General features: G+C 42.2%; 1 protein-coding gene across 2 annotated transcripts in view; it reads left to right on the forward strand.

The window, feature by feature from the left end:
• Positions 1-1,602: 1,602 nt before the first annotated feature.
• The window catches only part of LOC110522231 (scavenger receptor class A member 5), a 49,722-nt gene continuing 23,768 nt past the window's right edge, over positions 1,603-27,556 (forward strand). The window contains exons 1-6 of one of the 2 annotated variants that reach the window (XM_021600448.2): positions 1,603-1,939; positions 4,450-4,568; positions 6,915-7,046; positions 22,591-23,265; positions 25,773-25,853; positions 26,506-26,613. In XM_021600448.2, coding sequence (XP_021456123.2) covers positions 4,457-4,568; positions 6,915-7,046; positions 22,591-23,265; positions 25,773-25,853; positions 26,506-26,613 — 1,108 coding nt within the window. In that variant the 5' untranslated portion in view covers positions 1,603-1,939; positions 4,450-4,456. Of the gene's footprint in view, positions 1,940-4,070; positions 4,197-4,449; positions 4,569-6,914; positions 7,047-22,590; positions 23,266-25,772; positions 25,854-26,505; positions 26,614-27,556 lie in introns of those variants that run through there. The other variant, XM_021600449.2, reaches the window with a different exon arrangement.

The following is a 27,556-nucleotide window of genomic DNA, read 5'->3' on the forward strand; positions in this document are numbered from 1 at the left end:
GTGTGTTCCTTGTTCTTCATGATGCTCTCTGCGCTTTTAACGGACCTCTGAGACTATCACAGGGCAGGTGCATTTATACGGAGACTTGATTACACACAGGTGGATTGTATTTATCATCATTAGTCATTTAGGTCAACATTGGATCATTCAGAGATCCTCACTGAACTTCTGGAGAGAGTTTGCTGCACTGAAAGTAAAGGGGCTGAATAATTTTGCACGCCCAATTTTTCAGTTTTTGATTTGTTAAAAAAGTTTGAAATATCCAATAAATGTCGTTCCACTTAATGATTGTGTCCCACTTGTTGTTGATTCTTCACAAAAAAATACAGTTTTATATCTTTATGTTTGAAGCCTGAAATGTGGCAAAAGGTCGCAAAGTTCAAGGGGGCCGAATACTTTCGCAAGGCACTGTATGTACCCTCAAATTAAAGCTGCACTTTAACCTAGTAGTCATTGTATAATTTCAAAAATTATGTGCTGGAGTACAGAGCCAAAACAACAACAAAAAATGTCACTGTCCCAATACTTTTGGAGCTCGGTGTAGACATGGTTTTAAAAAGGTAACCTTAGTGGTAATATTTCATTCAATACAGGCAAATGCTTAACTTTGTGATCAAAACTGTAATGTTTATATGAATTCTGAATATTTTCAGGGATACACAACACCCTGAAATATATGTAGACATCATTTTTTTGGAAGAATACTATATTTCCCTTGATGGAGTGGTGCTGGATGTAAAAAGGGCTCAACTTAACTAAATGACCCCACTCCCTCTAAAGTAATGGTATGTGCCATTCACCGGAAATGTATTGAACTGCACTAAAAACCGATAAAGGTCTAAAAGTGATGAAACCAAATCGGTAGTCTTTGTTTACAAGTGCCACTAGTATACAATCTACCGTAAACCCCACCACGTCGTGTTTGTAAAGTAAACCTGGCTCTGGTAAGGCAGACTTGAGTAGGCTAGTCCTTGTCGATGTCCTGCTTTCACTATCACTATTCACTATTCACTATCTACTAGGCTAGAAATTCATAACAGTTAAAGTAAAAGTTGTTGTAGTGTTTAATCAAGTACAGTTCATCGTTTTATCGGCAGTCAGATCTTACCTGCCCAACCCTATCTGTGTCTGTTACGCCCGCGTCCTGCGCACCTGGTTGGAGGAAGAACCGCTACTCGAGGGCGGCCTCGTGTGATCTTGGACCACAGCCATATTCATCCAAATAAAAATCGCATTTCACGCAGAGGCAATAAAGGCTATTTTATGACGGACATGCTTTAATTTAGGCTATTTATATACTGGGCCCACAGAGTCATGTTTACAAAATAGGCCTAAAGACAGAAATTAACATTAGTCTATTCTAATATTTTTGCAGACGAATTACTTTCGATTAAGAATAGTTTATTTTCCTCTGACGATATTGAACTATCTATAATGTATGTATCTTATGAGGAATTAGGATGGTAGTCTTGGTAGGATCTGTAGAGATACATTGCGCCTTTTCTGTAGGCCTGACGTGCCATGCTTAAATGCCCAGAGGATGGCGCATTTGTTCAGAAATGTGTAAAAAAGTTTTACCGCGGTACAAAATTTATACTGGACCCTGCCCCGGGCGCATGAATTGAGAAACTAGATACTATATAGAATGAGATACGAACACATCTAATCAGAGTTGTCCAGGAAGCGGTATTCGTCACATCGTAGTCTCCATGCCTCCACTACAATTTTTAAACAGGGATTAATTGACCCAAGCATCACAGACTGGCTGTTGCACGGATCTCCACCCTGCGTTTATCTGCTGAGAGAGACTTCAGTGAATTGTCTTATGTTGAGAGGAAACATTTATTGAGATTTCAGTTCATTGGCAAAACATGCACCCTTTTTAGATAACATTTTGAGATGTGCATCTGTAATACTTTGTAGTCAGAACGTCGACAAGGTGAGTGACAAACTTTTCGAAAAGTTGCATCAATTTCTGTCGTGTAATTGTGACACCTGTTCTATGAGTTATTTGAAAACATCAACAGAGTGAACCTGAAATGCATTTATACCCGCGGACCTTCTTACATTTATGTATGTCCATAGATACATTATTTTCAGTATTTTTGCATCATGACTTTGAAATTGCAAAAAAGATAAACGAGACAATTCACCTGTAGCCTCTTCATAATGGCATCTGAATTAAATTATTGTGTGGACACGTTATTTTACACCTGTGCTCTGGTATCCAAAAAAATAACGGGTCTGTGTTTCTCGTTGACTTCATGCCAAGAAAATGCACATCCAAAACCATTGAACGTTTTTTGTTCTATATTTCTCCACTCATGGGTGAAATGTCTGCGCGTTTAATTAACTGGGAAATGGGTTAATTCCCCATGGACGGATGGACATGGGATGTCTCTATAAGGTTTCCGCTGATGTGAGACTTCTGAGCCCACATGTACTGCTGACCCAGTGCACTCTGCAGAGAGACGCCACTCAGCTGTGAGGTGCACCCGAGGACATTGGACATTTGAATTGTTTTCGCTCCTTTAGATTCCATCACTATCCAAGTATGCTGGTTTTCAGTGCGTCTAGTCTATTCAGACCTACCTGGCTGGCAGAGAGAAGGCAAATATTACAATGGCATAGTCATAGCCCACAGTGTGGCTTTTTGTCACAGTGATGGATGGAGAGCTCTGTCTTCTCCCTTTGCCTATAGGGACTTTATTTTTCATGATACATAATGACCTCGTGGAGATTGGACATGCTCAAGGGTTTGTTCCTGTATTTGAGGAGACATCACAAGGCGCACTCATTGCCAAGTAAAGCAATACCATGGAGGAGTTGTACTGTAGCTTCCGACCACAGAGGAAAAATACCCTGGTGGGAACCTATCAGTGCCCTGCCTCTGGGGAAAAACACACAGAGATGTGAATGAAGGCAGGATGGAAGGGGTGTACATTCTCATAGTCCTGCATGGGGTGACCATGATCAGGGATGGTGTTAGCATACTGTACAGGTTTCCTAGCAGCCTGGTTCGGTAATGGCTGTCTGCCCTGTATCCAAAAATGTCAACTGACACTCCCTCTGCGTAATGAAAAAGGCCAGATTGAACTCTTTTTAATGACTTTGTTCAACAGTCCCACATCCGTCTCTGTATTCACTATCTATTCTCTATTACGGAGTTATTAATGACCTACTCCCCACCCACTAAAGTCCAAATGGCACTGTTTTCTCAGCCATAGCATACTGTACATGTACATGCACCTTTCTCCTAAATCTAGTGGATTATTATAATATTTTATTAGGTACTAGTTTATTTCCTGCTGCTACTTGTTCATAGGGGGAGGAGTTCATAGGTCTGCCTCTGCTGTGGCCCAGGAATGTGGGAGTGCTTCTCTCTCTCACAGCTGTTCAGATGGGAATGTTCGGCTCTCTCTCTCTCTCTCTCTCTCTCTCTCTCTCTCTCGCTCTCTCTCCCTCTCTCTCTCGCTCTCTCTCTGACTACAGTCTGATTTATGGCACTAGATGGCAGCACAGGAGGCTTCGAACCCTCTACATTCTTGTCATTGATTATTATAATTCAACCCATGCCCCTTGCTTTATGTTTTAGATTCTCTGCTGTTTGCTTTAGAGACAAAAGTTATGACCTTGGTGTTGTATTCCATGCTAAAAAGATAAGGTAATAGATTGGTAAGGATACTTGTAATAATATGTAGTAGTCTGAGAGACAGGTACAGTGCTCGACCGACGGCCCTACATCCACACTTCAACTTCAAGTTAATAACGAACGCTTTGACACTGACAGCCTGCCACATTAGTGAGACTTGAGATTGTTAGCCATGGCGTATAAGAGACAGATCACTCAGATCAATGTTGGAAACAAGAGTGGGGAGATATAGAGCTTGATAGAATGTAATAAGTCAGCTTTGTCCTGCCAGAGATTTTACTGGAACATTTCATCTATTCATGCAATCTGGAGTGCATTCATTGCAAGTATTTTTTCTCTCCCCTAAAGCAAAGACAGTGACTTCATCCAAGTAGTTCATAATCAGAACAACAGGCAAAGGGGGGGAGGGGCATGGCAGTGGCACACTAAATCTAAAATAGGCCAGTAGAATAGAGCGGTGGTCTGGTCTCTTTAGTGCTCCTGAGCTGCTGTGGACTGCCAGACCATTACAGCCTGATTGTAATAGCTGTTATTACACTGGAAGGTAGTGTGGTTAGTCTGGTGTCTGCTATTGTATGCCAAAGACAAGCATTTCTGAAGGAGATACATCATCTTGTCCAGAGGGGTTAGAATCAGCATGTCAAGATGATGAAGCTCACGTGCTTTACATTACATTTCGGCTGTGATTCTCTGTTCCATGAATGACTATGGAAGTACATGCATACAGAGAGATTTTTATTGTTCTCTTGCATATTGCTTTGATTGCATGGAAATCATCTGTTTTGTCCACCCTACAGTTCCTGAATGGAGAATAAGGCCATGTACCTGAGTACATACGAAGAGAGGGAGAACGGATCCTTCTGTGAGGAGGGCTACGATGGCAGGAACCTATCAAAGCTGAACCTGTGTGAAGACGGTAAGAAGCAGTTTCCCTTATGTTCTGTATAAATCCTTGCCCCTTGACCTTTCACACATGGGCCCACAGGCCCATGTATAATCACAGCATATTAGAATCTCTTTGAATTCTGCCATTGATGGAAGAATTCATTTAGTGCCTCCATATGTGAGGTGCTCATATTTCAGCTCATGAAGGGATGCAAGCAGAGTTCCTTTGACCCGACTTAGTCATGACCTTTTTAGAGGATATGCTTGTAACTGCAAAGATAAACATGGGAAATCTGACTCCTGTCCCCCAACCCTCCTGGGGACTGAAGAGTTATCTCACCCAGCGAGCGGTGAAAAAACACTAAGTGCTGATAGAATGTTGTGTGTGTTAATGTGTGAGGGTTTCGGGCTTGGACAGGTGTAGCGGAGAAAATCTACTTTAGTGTTCTCAAGTTATGACCTCCGGCATGGCACGCTGGTGGGAAAGGCTTAACGAGCCTTACCAGTGAAATGGTTATAATTCTGTTGGCCTCTTCTTGCCCAAGTCAACTAGTTTGTCCCTAAACTTGCCAAGCATACACACTGTAAACACTGAAGGACATTGTTGCCATCACACCCCCTTTAAAAAAAGTTAGGCTGTATATGCAGCCACATACTGCCAATTTAACTTGTGGTCTTTGGTGTTGTGTCTAAACGTATTACAATTTCTGTCTTCATTTTGCAGGATTTTTTTAAAAGTCGAAGCTGTTCTGCTCCACTTCCTCTATAAATATTCAGTCGCGCTGCCTGATGTCAGCTTGTGTTTAGACTTTATTGACCCCTATGAATATCTAAGATAAGTAGATATTGTAATGTACACTATATGTGGTAAATACTCAGGGTGTATGGTAGGATATATGATACACATGATGCCATGAAGTAAACACTTTAAAGCACCAGTGTTTTTCTGTGGAACATTTTTATTTACGCGTTTCTCTTCCACAGAAAAACTAGTGTGGTTTAGTTAGCAGGCAAATTTGACTGAAAAATGTCAAACGAGTCACCCTTTACATGACCAGCATGCATACCTTCCAAAATGGAAATGTATTTTATGTTTTCACTCTAACATTCAAAAAGGCACATTTCAACAAACAAATGCTTAGTATTTGTATCATTGAGGTCCACGTTTGCACGGCTCAAATATGCAAAGGCCTCAACATTTCTATACATTCCATATATTTCACTCGCTTAAACAACCGTATTTTTTTTATTTTGCCTTAAGAAAAGGTACTTTATCATGGTGCTCAGCCTAGTGGGATGTGATGTGAAGTGGCTCTTCTGCGAGGTTATTGTTCACACAGAATCCCTGCCTGTCTCCACTGACATGACATCACCAGTCTTAGTACAATTGAAACCGGGCTGCAGAGCAGGCACAAGGCTGTTTATGGAAAATAGGCTGAAGGCCTTGTCTTCTAAAGCAGGCTTCTCAGTGACTTCAGAGCTACATGTTCCACAGAGAGGAAGAGAAAGACCATAGAAGAACCATGTTTCAGGCTGTTTCTAAAAACAAGTCATTTTTTTTGTCTTGTGGCTGGGATAAGTTGCCAGGTGAACATAAAATCAAAGTGTGTAGTAATTTCCTCTCGGGTCTCTCTCAGGGCTTGTGTCGCCTTGAAATAAGACAATGTGCTTCATGACCTAATAGCATAATACACTCTGGAATTGATACCAAATTCCTATTAGACTGAAATCTTCTTAGTATGACTAATGATGTATTCTGTCACCATTTCTTGGGGGCCTATTTGACCAGCACTGAATGTTCCCTTGCTTGCTCAGTAATCCTTGCTTGCTCACACACATGTCGCACACACTTCCAACTGGAATGTCACGATGACAGTTTTATCAGAATGAATTCCCCTGAAACCGTTTGACCTGGACAGTGCAATAAGTGTTTAATGAATGTATATATTGCTCTGTATCTGGGTGGCAGCCCTGTGATGTATGGTGGTGCAACAGCGGCCAATAGGCCAAATGCCAGACTTGCAGACTTTGTTTTGACTCTCATGCTCACTACAATATCAGCCCAGTGGGGAATCAAGGCCTCCAAGTCGCTACGTCAGTACTAATAGAGCAATAACACAATCATTTGGGGGGATTTCTTTGCACTCATAAAGTTGTCCTATAGTATGAGAGATGCTCATATTGTATCTGACCGCAACAAGTCATTCAGTCTACGGTCAGGCATGCATTTTCATGTAGGACATTTTTATTACCTCATGACATGTTATCCTAATTTCATCCGACTTCTTTTATCCTCTACCCCTCACTTCAGACCTCACCTAAGAGCCTTTATGTTTGTCTTTGTCGTCCATTTCTAAAGAGATGTTTTCTTTTTCAGCCGGCTCTGCCAAGAGGAGAAGAAAGTCAGACAATTGCTGCAGCCACCTGAACTCCCTGTCTGCCATCAAGTATGCCATCGTGTCTCTATACATCCTGGTACTCCTGTGTATCCTTGGCCTCTGTTTAGCAGGTAAGTCAAATCACTTGAGTTACAAACGGGCTCTTTGTGAGTTTAAATTAACAACCACAGCGACCCTATCTGGGTAGTTAAAAAAAGATAAAAGACTATATTGGACACTGTCAATGTTATTCTAGTTCCCAAGAGGTGAATGGTGGATGTTACAATAATATCCTTTACATTTTTCCTTGTGGGATCAAATGTGATCGAAATCAATGATGTACACTGTCTGAAACAGGTATTCTGGTTGACTTGTGTTCAGATGTGTTCAGTTCTCAAGTTCTTCAAGTGAAATTCCAAATTGTTAGTACATCTGACTTCACTTGAGAACTCTGGTCTTCAGCCGTTTGCAACCAATGACATTAGATTAAGATTAAGATGAAGAATGAATTGGTAAATGTATGGGTACTGTGACATTAAAACAGTTAGTCTGTCTGAGGTAATACATAAGGATTATGTTTTGCAATTGTACTCCACTTTAAATTTAAGTAACTGTCTCATTCAGTATATGGAATAATGTAATTTGACACAGGCCTTTCCAACTCCTTCCATCAGGACCATAATAACTGAAGTTCTGTAGGTTGAAACAGGCAACATTTACATTCCCTGTTTTCCCTGTCCCAGTACTAGATGGGTGTACCTAATAAACTGTCCACTGTGTGTATATTTATTGATTGTGCAAATCCTATAAATTAAAAGGGCCAATTTTGGTGCAATTAATTATCTTAATTTGTCAGATGAAATTAAATTTCAACAAAATAATGTTGCAGGAATGCTAATCTTATCTTTTTCTAACAACGGCAACAATTTCAGAACAATCTGAGATGGTGGGTGTCATGGCTTGATGAGATGGTTCCGGAACGACTCTCCTGTCAAGCCGTGTCCAGAGCCTCTCCCCTCCTCCAGGCCTGAGTCTGTGTGTGTCTGTGGAAGGATGTCTATAACGTGACTTGTCAGGGTTAGAACCAATACTCTGGTGACCTGCAACGCTGATATGTCAGACGTGGGCAACACCTTGGTGCTTTACTTAGACAAGAGCAGCAGGACTAACAGAAAGGGGCTTGAACAGGGGAGTGATGTGAAGTCACTGTCTTGACAGGTTTTTCAAGACTAATGACCACTCTGGTGGGATGAATGCAAAACTGTGGAAAGTTTGAAGTTGGATTTATGTTCATGTGTTTTGTTGTCGTTTACACCGATTTTGAATTATACCATTGTTGCCTAGATTGATTAACACTAGCTGTGACCCCACTCCCCGACGGTGTCTCAGGAAGAGTGGGATCTGCAAAAAAACACATTTCCAATTCCAACATGCGAATGAATTACACGCCTGTACATGTGTGAAATAGGACAAACATAAGCACCAGTTTTGTTTTAGCTTTTTGATTGATTTGGAAAAATCCAAAGCATCTGAAAAGAATGAGGCTCTTGGTAGCCATGGCTGACAAATGAATAATGTTTCACTGGTAGATACTAGGTCTGTAGCCCAGTGAAACCCTGCAGTGTTTCCCTGTAAATCACACCTCTGCATTATTCTTAAAGGGGGACAGTTCCCGGACACAGACTTAAGTGTTTGGGTTGGTGAACAGCGGGAATCTGAATGGATAAACTCTGTGTAATCTCTATGTAATTTGAAGCAGGCCTTTCCAACTCCTTCCATCAGGACCATAATAACTGCAGTTCTATAGGTTGATACAGGCAAAGGCATTATTGGGACCGACATGCAATACCAGTGACATCATTTGAAAAGGAGCCTGAAAACTGTATGAGACAAACACTGTCATGTAGGTATTTAGTCATTTGTGGTTTAAATTTAAGCTAACTTAAAAACTAATCAAACAGAGCTTTCAGATAGTCCCTATAGAATGACATGTGGATCATTAGATGCTGAATGAGATTAACATAACATGAGGACCGCTGTGGAGGGGAAAATTACATAGTGATCCTGCCAAGTTTCCAGTGTGAACACGAACCAACACCCAGTGCACTTTTTAATCCACATTCATACATATACTTTGCGTTCATATGTGAATATTTATGACGTCTCCCTATATGACCTGGGCTTCAATCTCCGAGCCAGCACAAATATGCAGACCTGACATCTGAACCTTTAATCTATGCTTTTAGATAGATACTGTAAGAGAGAGGGGTCATATCACTCGATATTTCAGATGTACTCGTTGACCCATGCTGAGCGATTACATCTCTGTAAGGTCGGAGAAGGCACGGCAGGAATACAGAACTGAACCCTGTATCAGAGGATGCTCACACGCTTTCCGTAAACAACCTCTGTTGCTTTGCCTCTGGCCACTGCACACTGACTGAGAATGGCTGTTGCAGCTGTTAAACAGTTGAACAGCTTACATACAGTACAATCAAAGAAATCTGCTACTTAGTAGGATTAGCATAACTACATATTACTCGGGCCATCACAGTAACTATCACCCTCCTCCTCAGGAATTGAGATGGAATGGAAGTGCCAAGGACAGTAAGGAGGGACATATGGAGAGAATAGAGAATTGGGATACTGTATAACAGTCTAAAATCTCAGGGTTCAGCTTGGCAGAGCAGTGAAGTAAACCTGAAGCACTTGTTCTATGGCTACTTGACCTTAGCACATGATGTTGAGAGTATATGAGAAGTGAGTGACCCAGCTATTATTTAGGTTCCAGTGGGGTCCTCCCTGATTAAGTCTGGCTCTCTCAGCTGCCTGAAAGTGTTCCAGTGAGTTTAACAACCTTTAGGATCCTTACTGTCTCTCATAGTTTTGATCCTCCATGTTTATGTGTAAAAGTAATGCACTTGTTCGACCAGTGTTTTTAGATGGGAAGGAACCGGTGCAGTCAAGAGGGAAAAGGCTGCAAAAAATAAATGAAATGCCAACCCAAAAACTGTATGTAGGATAAATGTGAGGGAGGATGTCACAGAGAGTTCATGCTTTTCTACTGTCAACAACTGAGCGTTGACAGTATTCCTATTCCAGGTACATAACCAATGTGTCGTGTTAGAGTTGTTCTATTTCAATAGCTAAACAAATTGCAGCTGCTTTCAAAAATGTTTTTAACTTGGCTACATTAGTCTGTATAAATGGCCCCTATGAATCATAATCAAGTGCCTAGTTAAGCTTCAGGCATTGGGAGCTATTACCCCCTTACAGTGGGTTCATGTTTCAAAGCGTGAAAACACCAGGATTTGCTGGTAATAACTGCTCTTCCCAACCTTTTTCCTGCATAGTCCTGTTCCAAATGCCTACAAGTCATCTGGACAGTCTCTCTACATATGAAATAAACCACATGGACCTGTTCAGATCATCTATTGTTTTGAAGGCCGACTAGTTGCCTATTCCTTGATACGGTCATAACCCACTGCGCACAGGCATCAGTTCAATGTGTACTTTTGATTTACATTTGGTTGAGTTTTCAACCTAATGTGAATTCAAGGTGAAATCAATCAAAAATGTCACCATGTTATTGGATTTAGGTTAAAAGACGAAATGCACCTAAGTTGATGACTTTTTGCAAATCCAAGCAGTTCTCCACATTGATTCAATGTCATCACATCGATTGGTGGTTAAAGTCCTCTTCCTGTTTTGTTTACCTAGTTTCTTTCTGACAAGACATAAGTTATGTTCTCGAATTTGGCCAAACTACGTCGGTATTTTACCTCCTGTTTTGGGCTCGGTGTGTCAATGTATGTATGTTTCTTACAAGCTTAATTCAATTAAACAGTCACTTTTTTTTGTTACTTACCTCATTTAGCCAGCAGATTCCTGGTTTGAGAGAAACAGATTTGTTTGAAGCTGTAGGACAACGTTTTCCATAGGCCTGTCTGGCATACATTTGAAATATAAGAGATTTAAAAGAGCGTTGTTGGGCGTGTTTCAATGTTGTGCAAGCCCAGTTCCATCAACTAAACCTCATCCATCTGTGTAAATAGTTAAACAGAGGAGCACTGCTGAGAGAGAACATTCAACAGGAAAACCTTTCTGCTCTGTCATGAGTCATGACGGCCTCACCGTCACTTCTCCCCAGATGGTTATTAGTTGGAACGATGGTGACTTGATTTAGTTCTACAGGCTCAGCACCAGCTTAACATGCTCTGAGGCTACTTTATAAGGAACGCAGTCAGACCTGAGATGATATTGTTTTTTTTATGTCTAAGCAGTTTCGAGAGATCAAGATCAAGGCACCACTCGCTGTCCATGTTTTTATAGTCTTGGTAAAAACATATTGGTCCGTTCACTGATACCAGTGTCTAGTTATTTGCTTTTCTCAATCAGAGTTTTGCTATATTTAGGAGTCCCTATTCTTGGACCTTCCTCCCTGCTAGGCTGTCTGGATGGAGACTTACATCCTTCTGTTGAGAGGAAATGACCTTTTATAGATACAGGCATCTACAGTATTTTACTGTAGGCATACTTAGGCTATTAGGCTAAGACTTAGGCTATTGCTAATCATTGGCGTCCACAAACAATGTTTAGAAATGCCCTCCAACCCCTGTGTATTAATACATGTTATATGGCATGATTCTCTACCACAGGAACCATTTCCTGTATGCCTCTGTTTCCCCTATACATTTGAGTAATGTTCTCCATTTGAATGTACTGTATGGAACCAGTCAAACTTGTGCACATTTTTACTTATGGCTTTTATCCCGAATTGGATCGTTGGAAAAGTTGAGGGCTGCTGATTTTCCTTACAAGTTGCTGGTTAGCATAAATGACCATAATACTGTAGGTTTCTGCTATGAAAAATCAGACCTCCGATTTTGTTTTCCACTTAACTTGTTTTTTTATGACATGGCATTCCTTAGATGTTCTGCTTTTTGGGCTGGACCTCGACTCTGCATGGATAGTCAATTGAGCCGCTCCTCATAGCTCAAAGATAACCTCAGTAGTACTACCACACCCAACTCTATGGTGCAAAATCTTTCTAGGGTTTAATATTTAATTGGTTTTATATGTGATTTTGAAGTCATATGATTGTAAAAGAGCCGTGTGCTATTGAACTTCTCCTGCCTTGCCGAAGTCAATTTGGACCAATGAAACCATCTTCCTTGTCTTCGGTATGATGTTTGCAGGATATGGTCTGGACAGGGCGCTGGGGCTTTCTTGGCCCAGTTTGTGTAAAGCAGTAAAGCTTAGTCCCAAACCTCTCTGCTTACTCTCAACCACACTGCTGGCCAACATAACCACAAACTGACAGATTAAAGGAAGGTCTGTGGTCTGATGCCAACCTTGTGGCGTTTTCATTATCTGTGACCAACTAGAAAGGCACTACTCAGCCAAATTATTAGAAGTGTAGGACTTGGGCGAGGCAGGAGACATTCATATCCAGTCTGAGTTTTTGGGAAAATAATGAGAAGTTGAGCTTAACATAACCACAGACAAGTTTTTTATGGTGTCTGAAGTTATTTATGACCATATTTACACATTTCATATAACATGATACAAGATTTTAAAAAGCATGAATCTATAACACATGTCATGCCCAGTTCACCCATAGAGTAACTTTCTCCTCATAGCTGAAAGAGAACATCAATTGAACTGCCACACCCAACTCTGAAAAACTATTGGGTTTTCGTGCACATTTTTATGTGTTTACGTTTGATATTAGTGAGAAGTGAACTTTTATATGGGCTTCATAAGCATTCCGAAGAAGACAAAGATTTTCCGCAAACACGTGTAGCTTGGCAACAGAGTTAAAGCCCTGGCTGGAACCCTCTCTAGTTTCCAAGTGCCCCTTTTTGCCCCAGTTTCTGTCCATTCTTCTTTGGAAAAGCCCCTCTAATGAACTTCTGAGCTGACGTTCAGGCTCCTTTGTGCTGAACTCATTACAGACAAGGATGAACCCTTGGGTTCCTGTTGGATAAGTCCTGCTCCCTATAGGCTTACTAGGAAGTCATGAATGCTAAAAAGATGCCCATTCAGACAGAGAGCTAAACAGCATGTCAATTAACATTGTAGCCATAATTGGTCTGGCACGTTGCTGGACTGTGCACTTTGCAGTTCCTCACTGTTATAATGAGTTGTCCTCATGTGCTGAGTTCATTCCACGCAGAGAGCTTTGTCAGCTGTTCTATCAAAAACAGTCAGGGGTTAGTGACGAAAGGGCCGATAAGCTCTGACACAATATCTGGACTGGATGTTAATAATATCCTTTCATTAAAACGTTCTGTTGGGAATTGTTGATTTGAATCTTAGTTTTTCCTTGGCTGTCGGTGGTCCCTCCTAATCGACCGGGACAAAACCCCTTCATGTCAAGAGGTTAATAGGATATAAACTATTCCACTTTCAAGGACCTCAAGTAGTTCACAACAGACAAGTTTTAGAAAAATTTACACCGGAAAACCAAAGCTTTGCCTGTCCAATAAACCAGCAGTGTCATTGATACAACTTTTCACAAATGACGACAGTGATTCTAGAAGTCTGCAGGAGAGGACTATAAATGTATATCACACTCGAATGTCGCAGCAGGCTACAAAATGAAACCTCTAAATGTTTCTCTGTTTTACAAAGGGGTAATTAAGCACAAGAGATTCCGAGGCCTCATGCTGGGCTGTGTTTGTGTCTTGGCCGTCGTAGGGTTTCCAGCCTCAGTGATTATACTGCTGGGAAAACACACAATGTGTGATGGCTGCCATCAGGGGCTTGCATAGTTGTTACTTTCAAACAGTGTATGGGGAGTTGATGAGATGGCAAAGACAAATTAAACAAACGGTTGGAGAGCAAAAACCGAAGGGATTGTTTGTCTCATGTCCAAACCCCAGGTTATAGATAGTAAAGTCACATGAGCCTGGTATCGGTTTGTGTTGACTCTACAGTAAACCTCTGAGATCAACATCATGGGCTTCTTTTGTGGCTGTAAAAGTTGTTTTGCGGCATTCTTATAAAAATAGTGTTTAGTCTCGGGAAACGAACGTTTGAAGAGGGAAATGTCATCTGTCTCATTACTTGGTTTACCAGTGTTGTTCAAAGTTGTTTGCCTCAATGCTTCTTCAAGGTACAGCATCTCATAAAACTGTAGTGTTGACAAACCTGCAGGCAATGATGTAGATAATGCCCTCCCTCCCTGAACGTCAGAAGCAGTAATGAATAGATGCAGAGATAAGCTCATATGAATTGAGAGAGAATACTGTCATATAAGTTTCCTTAGGCACAAGACATTTTCAATTTCCATAGTGAAAGCCCTCGGGAGAGAGCGAGAACAGGTGCTTTCTACCTCAGGGGCTTCAGGGAAAAGCTCCCCCTGTGGTCCTAGAATACATCACTTCAACCAGCCAACCCCCCTTTCAGCCGGACTTGGCTTTGATCCCTCTCACACCAGAGAAAGTAAAGCAGAATCAAACAAAAGCCTGGGTTCTATATTCCAGCAGCAAGGTTTCAGATAGCTGGTTAAAATTCCATTCCACACATCCCGAGCTAGCTACAGCCTGCTGGTCAGGTCTGACCTTCTCATTGTCCAGCAGACAGTCCCTTCATGGCCACCCCTGGATCACATGGTCCAGATAGAGTTGGTTAACTCCCTGTCTGGGACACTGACTGATCTATGTAATCCACAGCAGTTTAGCGCACATACCGTCCAAACGACCCCACACTCCTCAATTACGCATTCAATCCCATAGGCTTCTGAGTATGAAAGGTTGTTCTGGGAACAGGACTAAGTCGAGCCTTTGTCTTGTCCAGACAATATGAATAATGGATTTTCACTGATGTGAAACAAAACAGATTTAACCTCCCATAATTGTATTATTCCACCTGGAAAATGTCAAGGTCTCTCTATAGTTCTCAAGCAGCTCTAGTTGCTCGGACAGTTCAGTAGTGTGCCCAGATGAGATTTCTCCCTTCATAGCAGATGTCCACTGGAGTACCTGACTCTCTGTTTGGGGTATTACATTCGGAGGTTGCCATCACAACATGGAACTACTTGATGTGTATCCACCACAAACAGAACTCACACTGTGGGGATAGATGGCATACTGGAAGCACAGGCAGCTGTTTTTGATCTGCTCACTCATCCTCCCCCACAAACAGCTCAAATGTACATACATTTGACTGGTGGACATAACGAATAGCTAGTAGACAGTATCAGAGTCAACATTCAAGTGACACACTGGCTTTTAGCATAGTTGGTGAAGGCCAATGTAAACCAAGCATGGGCCATGTTTTTAGACTCTGAAGATCACTTGGGCACACAGAGGAACTTTTATCATTAATTAAAGCTCCAGGGTGGGGAAGGGTTTAATGGCATCGAACACTGCGATTAGAGAATGTTTATTATTAGATATTAAAGTTGGACGACAGAAGGATTTTTGTCCTGGGAGAGGTTGCTAATTTCAACAGGAACGCTTAGTCAAAGGTCAATATGATAACGGTTGACCCAAAAAGGATTTCTCCAGTTGTAATAACAGAACTGAGAGTCAGGAAGCAAGTGCAGGTGAAACATTTAATAAAACAACAAAACCAGTAACGAGCCAATTACATAAGGCTACACTCCGGTACACAGGAACAATACCAACTGGTGAGAAAACATAAGGGAGTGACATAAAGGGGAGGAAATGAAGGTAATGAAGTTCAGGTGTGAATCATAATGATTAACAGGTGCGCGTAATAATGAGTGCCAGGTGTGCGTAATGATGAATCCCAGGACGGATGGTTAGTATTCTGGCGACGTCGTACGCCGGAGGGAAGGAGCAGGAGAAGATGTGACACCAGTGGAATATTAATCTTGACTCAGGCGTCCAATATCGCTGTTTGTTGGGGCAAGACAGTCCAAAATAAATTACGCCAGTATACATTTCCATGGCCACCTCAGCAAATTCAGTAGGCCCTTTTAATAACCTTATTGAAAACCCTGAGAGGCCTAAACGGCCAGCTTAGCATCTATGCCTACAGGGTCAGGTCCGTACATGCACTGTGCAGTATTCAGTCAATCCGATGAGACTCTTTTTCCTGACCTCCCCACCACTTTTACTGCAGCCTGAGTACAAGTTAATGCCCTGTTTAATGTGCGCGTGACTCCGAGAGCAGAACACATACTGAAATGTGTTCCAGATGACAGTCATGTCACAGCCTACACACTCTGATGTGCTAAAAAAAAGAGTGACTTGGCACCCTGTGACAGCGCTCTGTGCTGCTCTCTGCTCTCGGCGCCGAGAGGAGCACTCAGCAACACTGACGAGGCCCTGACACGCATTCCCAGAACGAAATGACGCCACTGACTCACTGCTTTCAAAATTGGCTCTCGGGGGAATGCGGCTCTAATAGTCCTCTCCGTGCATCTTCTTGACAGTGGCACTGTGAAGTGGACGCAGATGGAGCCAGCCCAGCGAGCCACCCTGTAAATGTCATGTCAGTTTGTGCGTCCCATGGCTCACATTACGTTGTTCAACTGTAAGAGCCTGGTTGTGTCTGTATGTTTTCTCTCAAAGCCCTTTAACAATTTGAGATCCCTTTGATTTGAGAGTGGGCTGCTTCTTGGCCAGTCTGTGACACTGTGGATGAAAGAGCCAAGCTGGTCTGAGCAGGATCTAGGATGGCCTCCACTCCCAGAGAATGGTCCTATTGTGGGGTGGGTGTGCTGGCTGAGCCCTATGGCTGGGTGTGCCACCATGGATCCAGCATGGGAGTGCAGGCCTGGGTGATAACGTAGTGGTACAGGTTTCTACTGGGCTCTGGCCTGGTGTCTACTCAAACATTCTGTGACACTGTGTCCTCCTCAGAAAACAAGAGCGCCGTTGTAGGCCTATTGTGTCCCTGCCAAGACATGGCCAGACCAGAGCTCCAGAGCATTGCTGGGTGGACAAGGTTGTTGATTCTCCCCAGAGAGCCCTTTCGTGATGTCTAAAACACCCAGACCTGTGCATGAGATTGTAACTAATCTGCATCGTTGTCTGTCACCTGGAGAGAGTACTTTCTCACATGCAATGAGCGACGACGGAGGAAGAATTTGTAATGATTTCATCAGGTGCAAGATCATCTGTAAATCAGCTTATTGGTAGCTAGACACTGTCAGAAGTATACTCATATTCCACTTCTTTCAGTAAATGACTCATATAGGATAAATTATGTTGAACATATCTGAATGTGATATATAATTTGTTTTTGTAATGACAGAGCCTATGCAGAACCCAGAACCAGTCAGAGACATAACAGATAAATGTGAGGACAGGGAGCCATAACTGTCAGGGCTGATAGATGGACCTTTAAACTTCCCCAGATTCAGGTTTAACCTGCTCTGTCCAGATGCACTGTTTGTCTGTCTGGAGCATGAACACTGTCAGCACCTGCCCTGTCCTGCCCTGCACAGTGTCTTTCTCTATCAGGGTGATTCACTTAAATGCATGCCTCTAAGCCCTAACCCTTCTTCTGAAGGGCCCTTGACCTTGGGTCAGAGGAGGAGAATGGTAACAGGTAAGACCGAGAAACAGCTGTTGGGGTTGCTTTGATGTGGGTAATTGACTGTTTATTAATAAAGACTCTACATATGGATGTACAGTGGAACATAGACTCACCGGCCAGCTTATTAGGTACACCGTCCTTTTATGAAAATGGTTAACTCCTACAGACATTGAGTCACGTGGCCATGGCTTGCTATATAAAGCAGGCAGACGGGCATCAAGGCATTCAGTTACTGTTTGATTGAACGTTAGACTGGGCAAAACGAGTGACCTAAGCAACTTTGAGTGTGGTATGATTGTGGTGCCAGGCACGCCCGATCCAGGTACCCAAAAACACCTACCCTCCTGGGCTTTTCACGCACGACAGTGTCTAGGGCTTATCGAGAATGGTGCAACAAACCCAAAAAATCCAGTCAGCGGCAGTCCTGTGGGTGAAAACAGCTTGTTGATGAGAGAGGTCAAAGGAGAAGGGCAAGAATCGTGCAAGCTAACAAGCAGGCCACAAACAGACAAACAATGACGCAGTACAACTGTGGTGTGCAGAACGACATCTCGAAACGCACACCTCGCTGATCCTTGTCGCGGTTGGGCTACTGGGTTTCACTTCTATCAGCTAAAAACAAGAAGGAGCCGCTCCAGTGGGCACAGTGGTCACGTGATCACCAACACGGGTGTAGAAGGAGTGGAAAAACATTGCCTGGTCCGACAAATCCCAGTTCCTGCTGTGTCATTCTGATGGCAGAGTCAGATTCTGGTGTAAGCAGCATGAGTCCATTTACCCATCCTTCCTGGTGTCAACGGTACAGGCTGGTGACATCTCGTCTGCATGGACCAACATCGCTGTGGAACGTTTCAAACTTGTAGAATCCATGTGTTTACCTTATATTCACATTGAACTGTAGGCTGTATATTTTGAAGTATTAGATTCATGCTGTAATATGTTGGCAATATTTTACCTGGTCGTAGGTTAAGGTTCCCTTTAACTTATTCAATTCTATATTCTGTGATGGATACCTTCATATATTTGCACCCTTCCTCTAGGCACGTTCAGATAGAGATGAGAAAAACCTCCTTGACTGCATTACTACTTGTACACTGATATACCAAACATTAGGAACACCTTTTGCTCTCAAAACAGCTAACAGTTTGTCGGGGCATGGACTTAACAAGGTGTCGAAAGCGTTCCACAGGGATGCTGTCCCATGTTGACTCTAATGCTTCCCACAGTTGTGTCAAGTTGGCTGGATGTCCTTTGGGTGGTGGCCAATTCTTGATACACACGGGAAACTGTTGAGTGTGAAAACCCCAGCAATGTTGCAGTTCTTGGCACAAACCAGTACACCTACTACCATACCCCATTCAAAGGCACTTAAATCCTTCGTCTTGCCCATTCACCCTCTGATGGCGCACACACACAATCCATGTCTCAATCGTCTCAAGACTTAAAAATCCTCTTTTAACCTGTCTCTACCCATTCATTTAAATATTTTGAAGTGGATTTAACAAGTCACATCAATAAGGGATCATAGCTTTGATCTGGATTCACCTGATCAGTCTATTTCATGGAAAGAGCAGGTGTTCTTAATGTTTTGTATACTCTGTGTATTTTGTAATGGTTGCCATGCATGTCTGTATGTGGTACGCACTGGGAAATATCCCACTATGAATGAATATCACACGTCCTCAGGGTATTTCTTATAAAAGGCTGATTGACAGAGACAGTAGAGGAATGCATTGCAAATGATAATATTGGCAGTTTAATGGTTCGATGAGATTGACTTCATCCACGAGAAGATTCCAGCTGCAGGAATGTAAGCAGTTGTCCAGTGACACAGAACTCAACATCACACTACCAGTCGGTACACAACCCTGCACCTTAGACACTGCTGCCCAACAGTATGTACATAGTCATTGAACACTGGTCACTATAATAATGTTTACATACCGTTTACCAGCTTCATATGTATATACTGTTTTCTAGTCAAGGCTCATCCTATATAACTACTGCTGAACACACCTTTTCTATTCATATACTGTCCATAATGTCTATACACAACATCATATACTGTATGTATATATATATATATATATATATATATATATATATATATATATATATATATATATATATATATATATATATATATATATTTGTATTCCGGACTCTGACATTGCTCATTCTAATGTTTCTAAATTGCTTATTTTTGGGGATTTGAGTGTATTGTTAGGTATTACTGCACTGTTGGAGCTAGGAACATAAGCATTTTGCTACACCCGCAATAACATCTGCTAAATATGTGTACGCGACAAATAAAATGTGATTTGATTTGATAACACAATGAAGCAATGTATCACTCATCCTTGTGAACACAATTTTTGTAGGATATAGCTTAACTTGTCTAACTTGAACGTCTAACTTGAACTTTAGATAAGTGTGTTATGATCTTGATGTATTATTGATAGAGTGCGGTCTAACATTAACTGGTACACTCTATAAATTGGATGTTTGACATATTTAAACTCTTAAAATACTGAATATCAGTGACAAGTTTTGTTTAACTATTGATTTTCACCAGAACACCCAAGGCCAAAAAGAGAGACATGAGCCACATCAGACTGTACTGTTAGAATATTGTGCCATAACATGTTTAGAGTTTCAGGCACTGTTGTAATCTATCCCCTCAACTAATGCCCATTCAGGGAGAGATTCAGTGATCCTCTGAGAGCTAGATGGAGAGACAAGTGGGCCAAGCCGCTCACTTTGAGGCTGCTCTCTCTCTGTTCGAGAACAAATGAGTCACAGCGGGCTGTGGCGATCGCCTTCCTCATACTTGGTATGTGTAGTCCATTAGGCCGGTTCCAGACCAGCTCTGGGTGTGGGGCCCTAATCCTCATCAGCCCCAACCTCAGCCCCCTTTGGTCATTTGAGCCTCTGAGTGCACACAGGTGCTATGAGCCTGGCAAACTGTCAAACTGCCACTACTCCTTTTCGAAAACCTGTATATTGTTTGGACTTTTCTCAGAGACAGGAATGAGGACCATGCTTAAAGCAGGTTGTCCATGGATAGTTAGCAATGCAAGTACCCCCTTCCCCCTCTACTAACCCTCCTCGGGAGTTGAAGCCCTAGTCGCCCCAGACTCATGGTTCTCCAGGGACTAGTCAACTTTATCTGTCTAATCATAGTGGCTATGTTATTGTTAGTTCCAGGTCATTTGGTGATAGAACCCATAACGAGCTATGGTGGGTATGTTTTGGTTTTATATTTACAGTACATTCACTGGTAGAGGAGGTGTGTAGCTGAAAAAAACATATGGTTGTTTATTGAGGTATTGATGTTATTAGTTTACAAGAGGATGTCAATTCTTATTGCCAATAACACACTTCCACGAGGTCAAAAGTCTCCTGCATACTGAACTCCTGGGACAGGTACAGAACATGTATGAGGCTAGAATTTATTTGAAGAGGCTTGTTAAGAGGCAACACTGTGGATAATCAGGAACCTGGGTGTGGGGATGTGAAATCCTAAAACAGGAAAAGGAGAGGTGCATGGCCTGTATGTTTCAGACTCCTATTTTTTTTAAACTAGTTTGAGAGTAAACAGCTGACCAGCACCTGGTCCTAGAGATGCTCTTGCACAGTAAGATCCTGTAAAACCCCATGATGCACCAGAACAGTGAGGACTCTGGGAATAACAGGTCTGCCACCACACTCTCACAGGGGATAAATGACTCTCCATTGACTCTCCATATCTTTTACACATTCCGCAGTCCTCATGGTAGGTAGTCTAGTGGTGGATTGGGGTTGTTGACCTCACCTGCTGGCTGTTTCCATGAGCAGTCCAGTTTACTGGTCGCCACACCCCTGTTTGCAATTTTGTTTGGCTCTGGTGCGCAGGTAAATTTTGCATGGGCGATGTTGAAATGTATACATTAGATTTTCTCCCAGTGCATTGCTTGAAACTTAATTGGGCTCCCAGATTCTTGGAAACTGAAATACATGAGTAGGAGCAATAGAAAAATAGGAGTCTTTGTGCATTTTGGAGCATTTCAAGGAATGTGTCTGTTTTCTTGCAACTGGCCTTCGGTAGAGCAGGTCACGCCAAGAGCCTCAATGTGTTACCAGAGACTTCGGTGTCACCCAGGATGAGTGATTGAATGCTAAATGAGTGCAGACCTTCACCAACTCTATATTCACCCGAGTCTAGTTCAGGAACCCACATCTCTCTCCTCTTAATTTATCCTGCTGGGAAACAAATCCATCTGTTTCGGTTTTGGGGTTTTTGCCACGTTAGAACCGAAGTCAGTGAATTCCCGATGAATAAAAATTAGGCTTATCTTTGTGTGGAAATAACATACTGTACGATAGACTGTCATTTTGGAAATGTGCACAACATAAAATGACAAGGAATATAAAGTCCCTTTTGTGCAGCCATGTAGGCAACATGTCCCTCATATTGAAATAATTCATTTATTTCTGGCCCACAACACACACATAGGCAACAATGTTATAATAGCTGTGGACAGGGATGAGAGGGGTTCTGAGAATCTGTGCTGGGAATTAGCCATTTCCATCCATTTCTCTAACATTCTCCTTTTCTCTCATTGAGCAGCATTACATTACATTGAAAGTATAACAGAGGATGTTGTCATTGCAGAACTGAGAGGATTTGGTTTCAACATACTGTATCTATCTGGCTGATGGTTGCACTGTTACCAAGAAACTTCCCTCCAACAGAACCTAAACTTTAAAGGCCCAATGCAGCTGTTTTTATATCAATGTCAAATCATTTCTGTGTAACAATTAAGATCCTTACTGTAATAGTTTTCCATTAAAATTGTAAAAAATAAAAAAAAACATAATGGCTTTTGTGGGAGGGGGAGGGCGCCTGAAAACTGAAAACTAGCTGTAATTGGCAGATAGGTTTGGGACTCTCTTTGTTATTGGTCTATTAACTGAATTAGGCAAGCCGAAACTCCACCCATTCAAACCCTGCTGATTAGAAGATCATGTAGATTTTATTTTCAACCAGCAAATGTCAGGAAATAACATTGATCCAATTTTTTCACACTTTACTCTAGTAAGCATTCTTCATCTTTAGTGTTTTCCATGTAGGCGTTGTAAAATCCCCTTTCTCCACTCTCCATGTGTCCTCCTCAGTGTCCAGGTCTCAGATGTCCTCAGAGAAGCAGGAGGCACTGATGGAGAACATGACCCGTATGGGGGACCGCTCCCGGGAGCTCCAGCAGTCCCTGGGCGACATCTCCTCTCAGGCAAACCTCCTGGAGAAAATCTGGAAGCTGGAGAACCTGTTCCAGAACCACAGCGAGTCCTTACAGCAGCTGGGCCGGGCATTTCACGGCCTGGAGAGGGACATCAGGGATCTGCAGGGCCACTCCCAGTCGACAGACAGTGCAGTGGAGCAGCTGGGGGGCCGTGTCTCTACCCTGAACCAATCGTCCCAGAGGAACGTGAGTGGGCTGAGCAACCTGCTGGCCCAGGCCTCTGTCTCGCTGCACGACCACGACCTACTGCTGAAGAGCGCAGCGGATCAGGTGGACCAGCTCAAGGAGAGGCTTGAGGAGGTGGGCTGGACGGTGGACGCGGTCAACCACAAATTCACGAGTGACATCAGCATCCATCACCTGAAGATCCAGGACCTGCAGGTGCAGATCAGCAATGTGAGCCAGGACACACGGTACATGAGGGAGACACAGGTGCAAATGGAGGAGACACTGAAGAACGAGGTGGAGATCCTCAGCACCGTCACAGAGGACCTGAGGCTCAAGGACTGGGAGCACTCCAATATCCTCAAGAACATCACCTTCCTAGAAGGTAATAACGGCCCCAACACTAATCACTGGCTAGAAGTTCATGTCATGATTATCCCAATAGAGTCGATTGACACCCCGGGTCATCAATCTAAGTTACATAACACAAAAATCCCCAGCAAAATCTGTGAGTTTAAGCTAGAGACACAGTATGTGTTATTGTATATCTCGCACTTCCACAGTGAAAGGGTGGCAGAGCTAGAGCAGTGTTTGTCAGACCATGACACATCCCGAAAATCAGTCTTCTCACATAGAAGTCTGTAGCATCCAAACGGTTTGACCTACAAAACTGTGATGACCACTCTATGGAAAGGGGAAGATGTCAAAAACACGATGGTGTTCTCTGCTTTGCTCTACGACCCCCACAGTACCAGTTTTTAAAAAACGAATGGAAGTATGATGGTAGTTTTGTACCTACCCCAAAAAAGGAGTTAAATCTGTATCTCCTAGATTTAGGACAGACACTTTCAAATCTTGTTTTTATGATACATTTTTTGACTGTCCTTTTTGCCGTTTATGAATTTGCTATTCAATGGCCAAATTCAATATTTTATCAAAAGAAAACATAAAAAATGTCAAATGTATACCTAAAGGAGTCCTAAAATTCACAATCAAATAGCTAAATTATCCATAGTATGACCATTTTAAAACAATTCCTTATGTCATCTTAACCTACACCTCCATGTTGATAGGAGTTGAGTGATGTTAATCTTTGCATAATAAGACTTTAAACCAGTATCTGATGTATACTGTTTGTAGGTGGGACAGTGGTTTATTTAGGCTGGAAACAATTGTGGGTTACATTTAGAAGCCTCCAAAACCAAGGAACTCAGCCCTGTCATTAGTTCCCCCTCACATCACATTTGTTTGTCATTAAGTGTGGGTTTAGCCAGGAAAGCTGCACCTCGCCATGGTACTTGGTGTTTCTGGCCTGATGCCTCCTCTCCCTCCCTCTATCCCAATGCCTTTTGCTTATGTTTCATGCCTACCTTCCAATTTGGCAGCGGTGGACAAATGAGAAGGGAAAAAAAACATATTGCAAAAACACACATTTTTGCAAAGTTGAGAGGTGGATTAAGAAACTGTGATGTGTTGGTCTGAGGAGAGCGTTAGCATGGAAACATTTATAATCATCACACAGCCACTTGATTAACAGTAATGGCCTCAGGAGTGACCTGTTTGCTGTTTTAGTGAAGTGTCTTCAGGCTGGGAGGAGCAGTGTGTCTATTGACTTAATTCTCATGGAAATGTGATTTTCATTATATAACATTGATCTTTCATTGTGCACAAATGGTGAAACAAAATAAGGAAAATGTTCTTTTAGATAATTTGAGAAATGGACATCCTGGTGTAAAACAATATCAGTCACCTAAAATAGCCTACATTTTTTTTAAAGCAGTCTAATGTTTTCAAATAATCTATCTATCAGCTTGATATTAAACGTGTCAAAACTGATTGCATTGCAGCCATTTTCCCTTGACATGCAATTAGCCCATTACTAACATATGGATTCTGCTCAGCCAAATCAGATTTGCTGACCCATTGTATGTTAAACATTCTCAATTTAATTAATAGAAGACTCTAAATAAGAAGTGATGAGTGGTACCGTTGATCCTACTAAAACAAACCAGTCACCGATCAATTCAATTCAGTGTTTTCTCCTTCAGGCCCCCCAGGATGATAGGACTTCCAAGTCAACCTGACTTCTCACTAGTCACTATTTCACTCCAATAGATTAATATTTTCCCAGTAAAGTTTCAGGCCAGGCCAGGGGATGTTGAGTGGCTCAAAGCATGGCCAGGACAGTATCTTAGGATATTACAGATGTAGGATCTTAGTTTGATCACCCTGTTGCAGGATAAATTTCCTGCAAAGCAGGAAATGTAAAACTTGTAGTGTATTTGAGGTTTAAAAAGTCTTCTGTAATTTTTGAATTTCCACTTTGAAACGTCAGACTTGATTTTCCCTTGTGGAAAATATGTCAACCCCTACAAAAAATGTCAATTCATTATAATCCACATAATAATGCACATTTCCTGTTACTGCAGGATTATCTTCCTGCTGTAGCAAACTGTCTCAAATTAAGATCCTACATCTGTAAGGATCAGATCACACCATTATGTGAAAAGCTACTTTGGAACATGTCAGTTGGACAAAACAAGACAAATGTCGAACTATTCCATTGTGGTTCCATTGTGGTGTACCTTGTGTAACATGTGCTTTCCATCAAGGCCAAGCTAATTCTACAAACAAGTCTGAAGTCAGTCAACTGGTTCCAAGTACAACAAACCATTGAACGATGTCCCTTAACCATGTTTCAGATTTTGCCTTAAGCTCCTCTGCTTTAGTCAGAGGGTGTGGTGAAACAAGAGTGACATACCAACAGGAAACCAGTGTGATTTATGGGATTACACAACTTCAATAATCATGTTGTCTTTATATTACAGTATATTAATCAGTTTATATTATCTTGGGATCAACTTAATGCTTTAATTACGTTGTTTTCAACAGGGCCTCCAGGACCAAAGGGTGAGAAGGGCGATGTTGGGCCACTTGGGTCCCCTGGTGTGGCAGGCCTCACAGGGATGAGCGGTTCGTACACTGTACAGTACTGTCATTTGTCCTATTCTAGCTTTCAACATACATTACTTTCTTCAACCATTATTTAAACCAATTTCTTGTAAACTTATCTTACTGTAATTGGCCCAGGTCCCAATTGTGATTTATGTAAACCCTCAAGGACCCTCAAAGACTTATTTCCAAGAAGAATGCTGAAAGCAAGCCTCCCTTTAGGAACATGGGACATTTGTTATAGCCACCCAAAGCACTCCTCTTACCACATTCAAAATCTCAGTTGTTCCACTCATTCCTACTCATTAAAGAGTTGGGTACTCCAGTACATTACCTTGTGAGTAATGCAGTGACAATATCTTCAATACCTAGTGAACGGGACCACTGGTGGTTCCAAACCCATAAATCCACTGTTTGCTAACAACCTAATAACAGCCCCTCAAACTGGGCTCAAAGCATCCTGGGAAAGGGAGTAAGGGCATTCCATTAGATAGTCTTTCATGACATAATGAAATGATGAATAAAGAAAGAGAACATTGGAAAATGTTATTATGGCATGCAATCGTACTCAAATATCCCGATAAGATAGGTTGTTTTCATTCTTTGAAATGCATGCCAGATATCCTGTTTGAAAAGACTTGGGAAAATACATGTATCTATGTCTTCCCGGCAGGTTTTACAGGAGAAAAAGGCACCCAGGGTCCAAGGGGACTAAAAGGCCCGAGCGGCCCCGACGGCCTACAGGGTGAGAAAGGGGATATGGGACCCAAAGGGCCCAAAGGTATGTCTGATATTATTACTGTCTGACAGCTGTAGAATCATTAGTTAAACTATCATCTGTACCTTCCTGTCTCTTTGAATCTTAAAGGGGTGCTCTCACCGATTGTGCCACCGTGCTCTCTCTTTGGCTCAGGCTCCAGAGAAGGTAATCCAAGGCAGATGGATGGAGGATCAGGGTCAATTCCGTCTGATTTGTTGTGTCTCATTGACAACTATATCTGCAGGCCCTCTGCCTTCCCATCCTAACCCATAGCAGACCTACCTTATCAGCTGATGTGCTGAGCCAACCTAAAACCTTGAAGATAGAAATACACTTCATGACCAAAAGTATGTGGACACGTGCTCATCGAACATATAATTTCAAAATCTTGGTCATTAATATTTATTTTTATTATTTTTACCTTTATTTAACTAGGCAAGTCAGTTAAGGACAAATTCTTATTTTCAATGACGGCCTAGGAACAGTGGGTTAACTGCTTGTTCAGGGGCAGAACGACAGATTTGTACCTTGTCACCTCGGGGATTTGGTTACTAGTCCAACACTCTAACCACTAGGCTAACCACTAGGCTACCCTGCCGCCCCAATATGGAGTTGCCTACACCTTTGCTGGAACATTGCTACGGGGACTTGCTTCCATTCAGCCAAGTCAGTTAGATTTTTACACGCTACGCACTTCAGCACTCGGCGGTCCCATTCTGTGAGCTTGCGTGGCCTATCACTTCGTGGCTGAGCCATTGTTGCTCCTAGACGTTTCCACTTCACAATAACAGCACTTACAGTTGACCGGGGAAGCTCTAGAAAGGCAGGAATTTTACAAACTGACTTGTTGGAATCCATCCTATGACGGTGCCACGTTGAAAGTCACTGAGCTCTTCAGGGATCAATTAGAAATGTCCTCACATTTTTTGTCCATTAAAATAACACCAAATTGATCAGAAATACA

The sequence above is a fragment of the Oncorhynchus mykiss genome, chromosome 4 (assembly GCF_013265735.2).
Source record: "Oncorhynchus mykiss isolate Arlee chromosome 4, USDA_OmykA_1.1, whole genome shotgun sequence".
Taxonomy (NCBI): domain Eukaryota; kingdom Metazoa; phylum Chordata; class Actinopteri; order Salmoniformes; family Salmonidae; genus Oncorhynchus; species Oncorhynchus mykiss.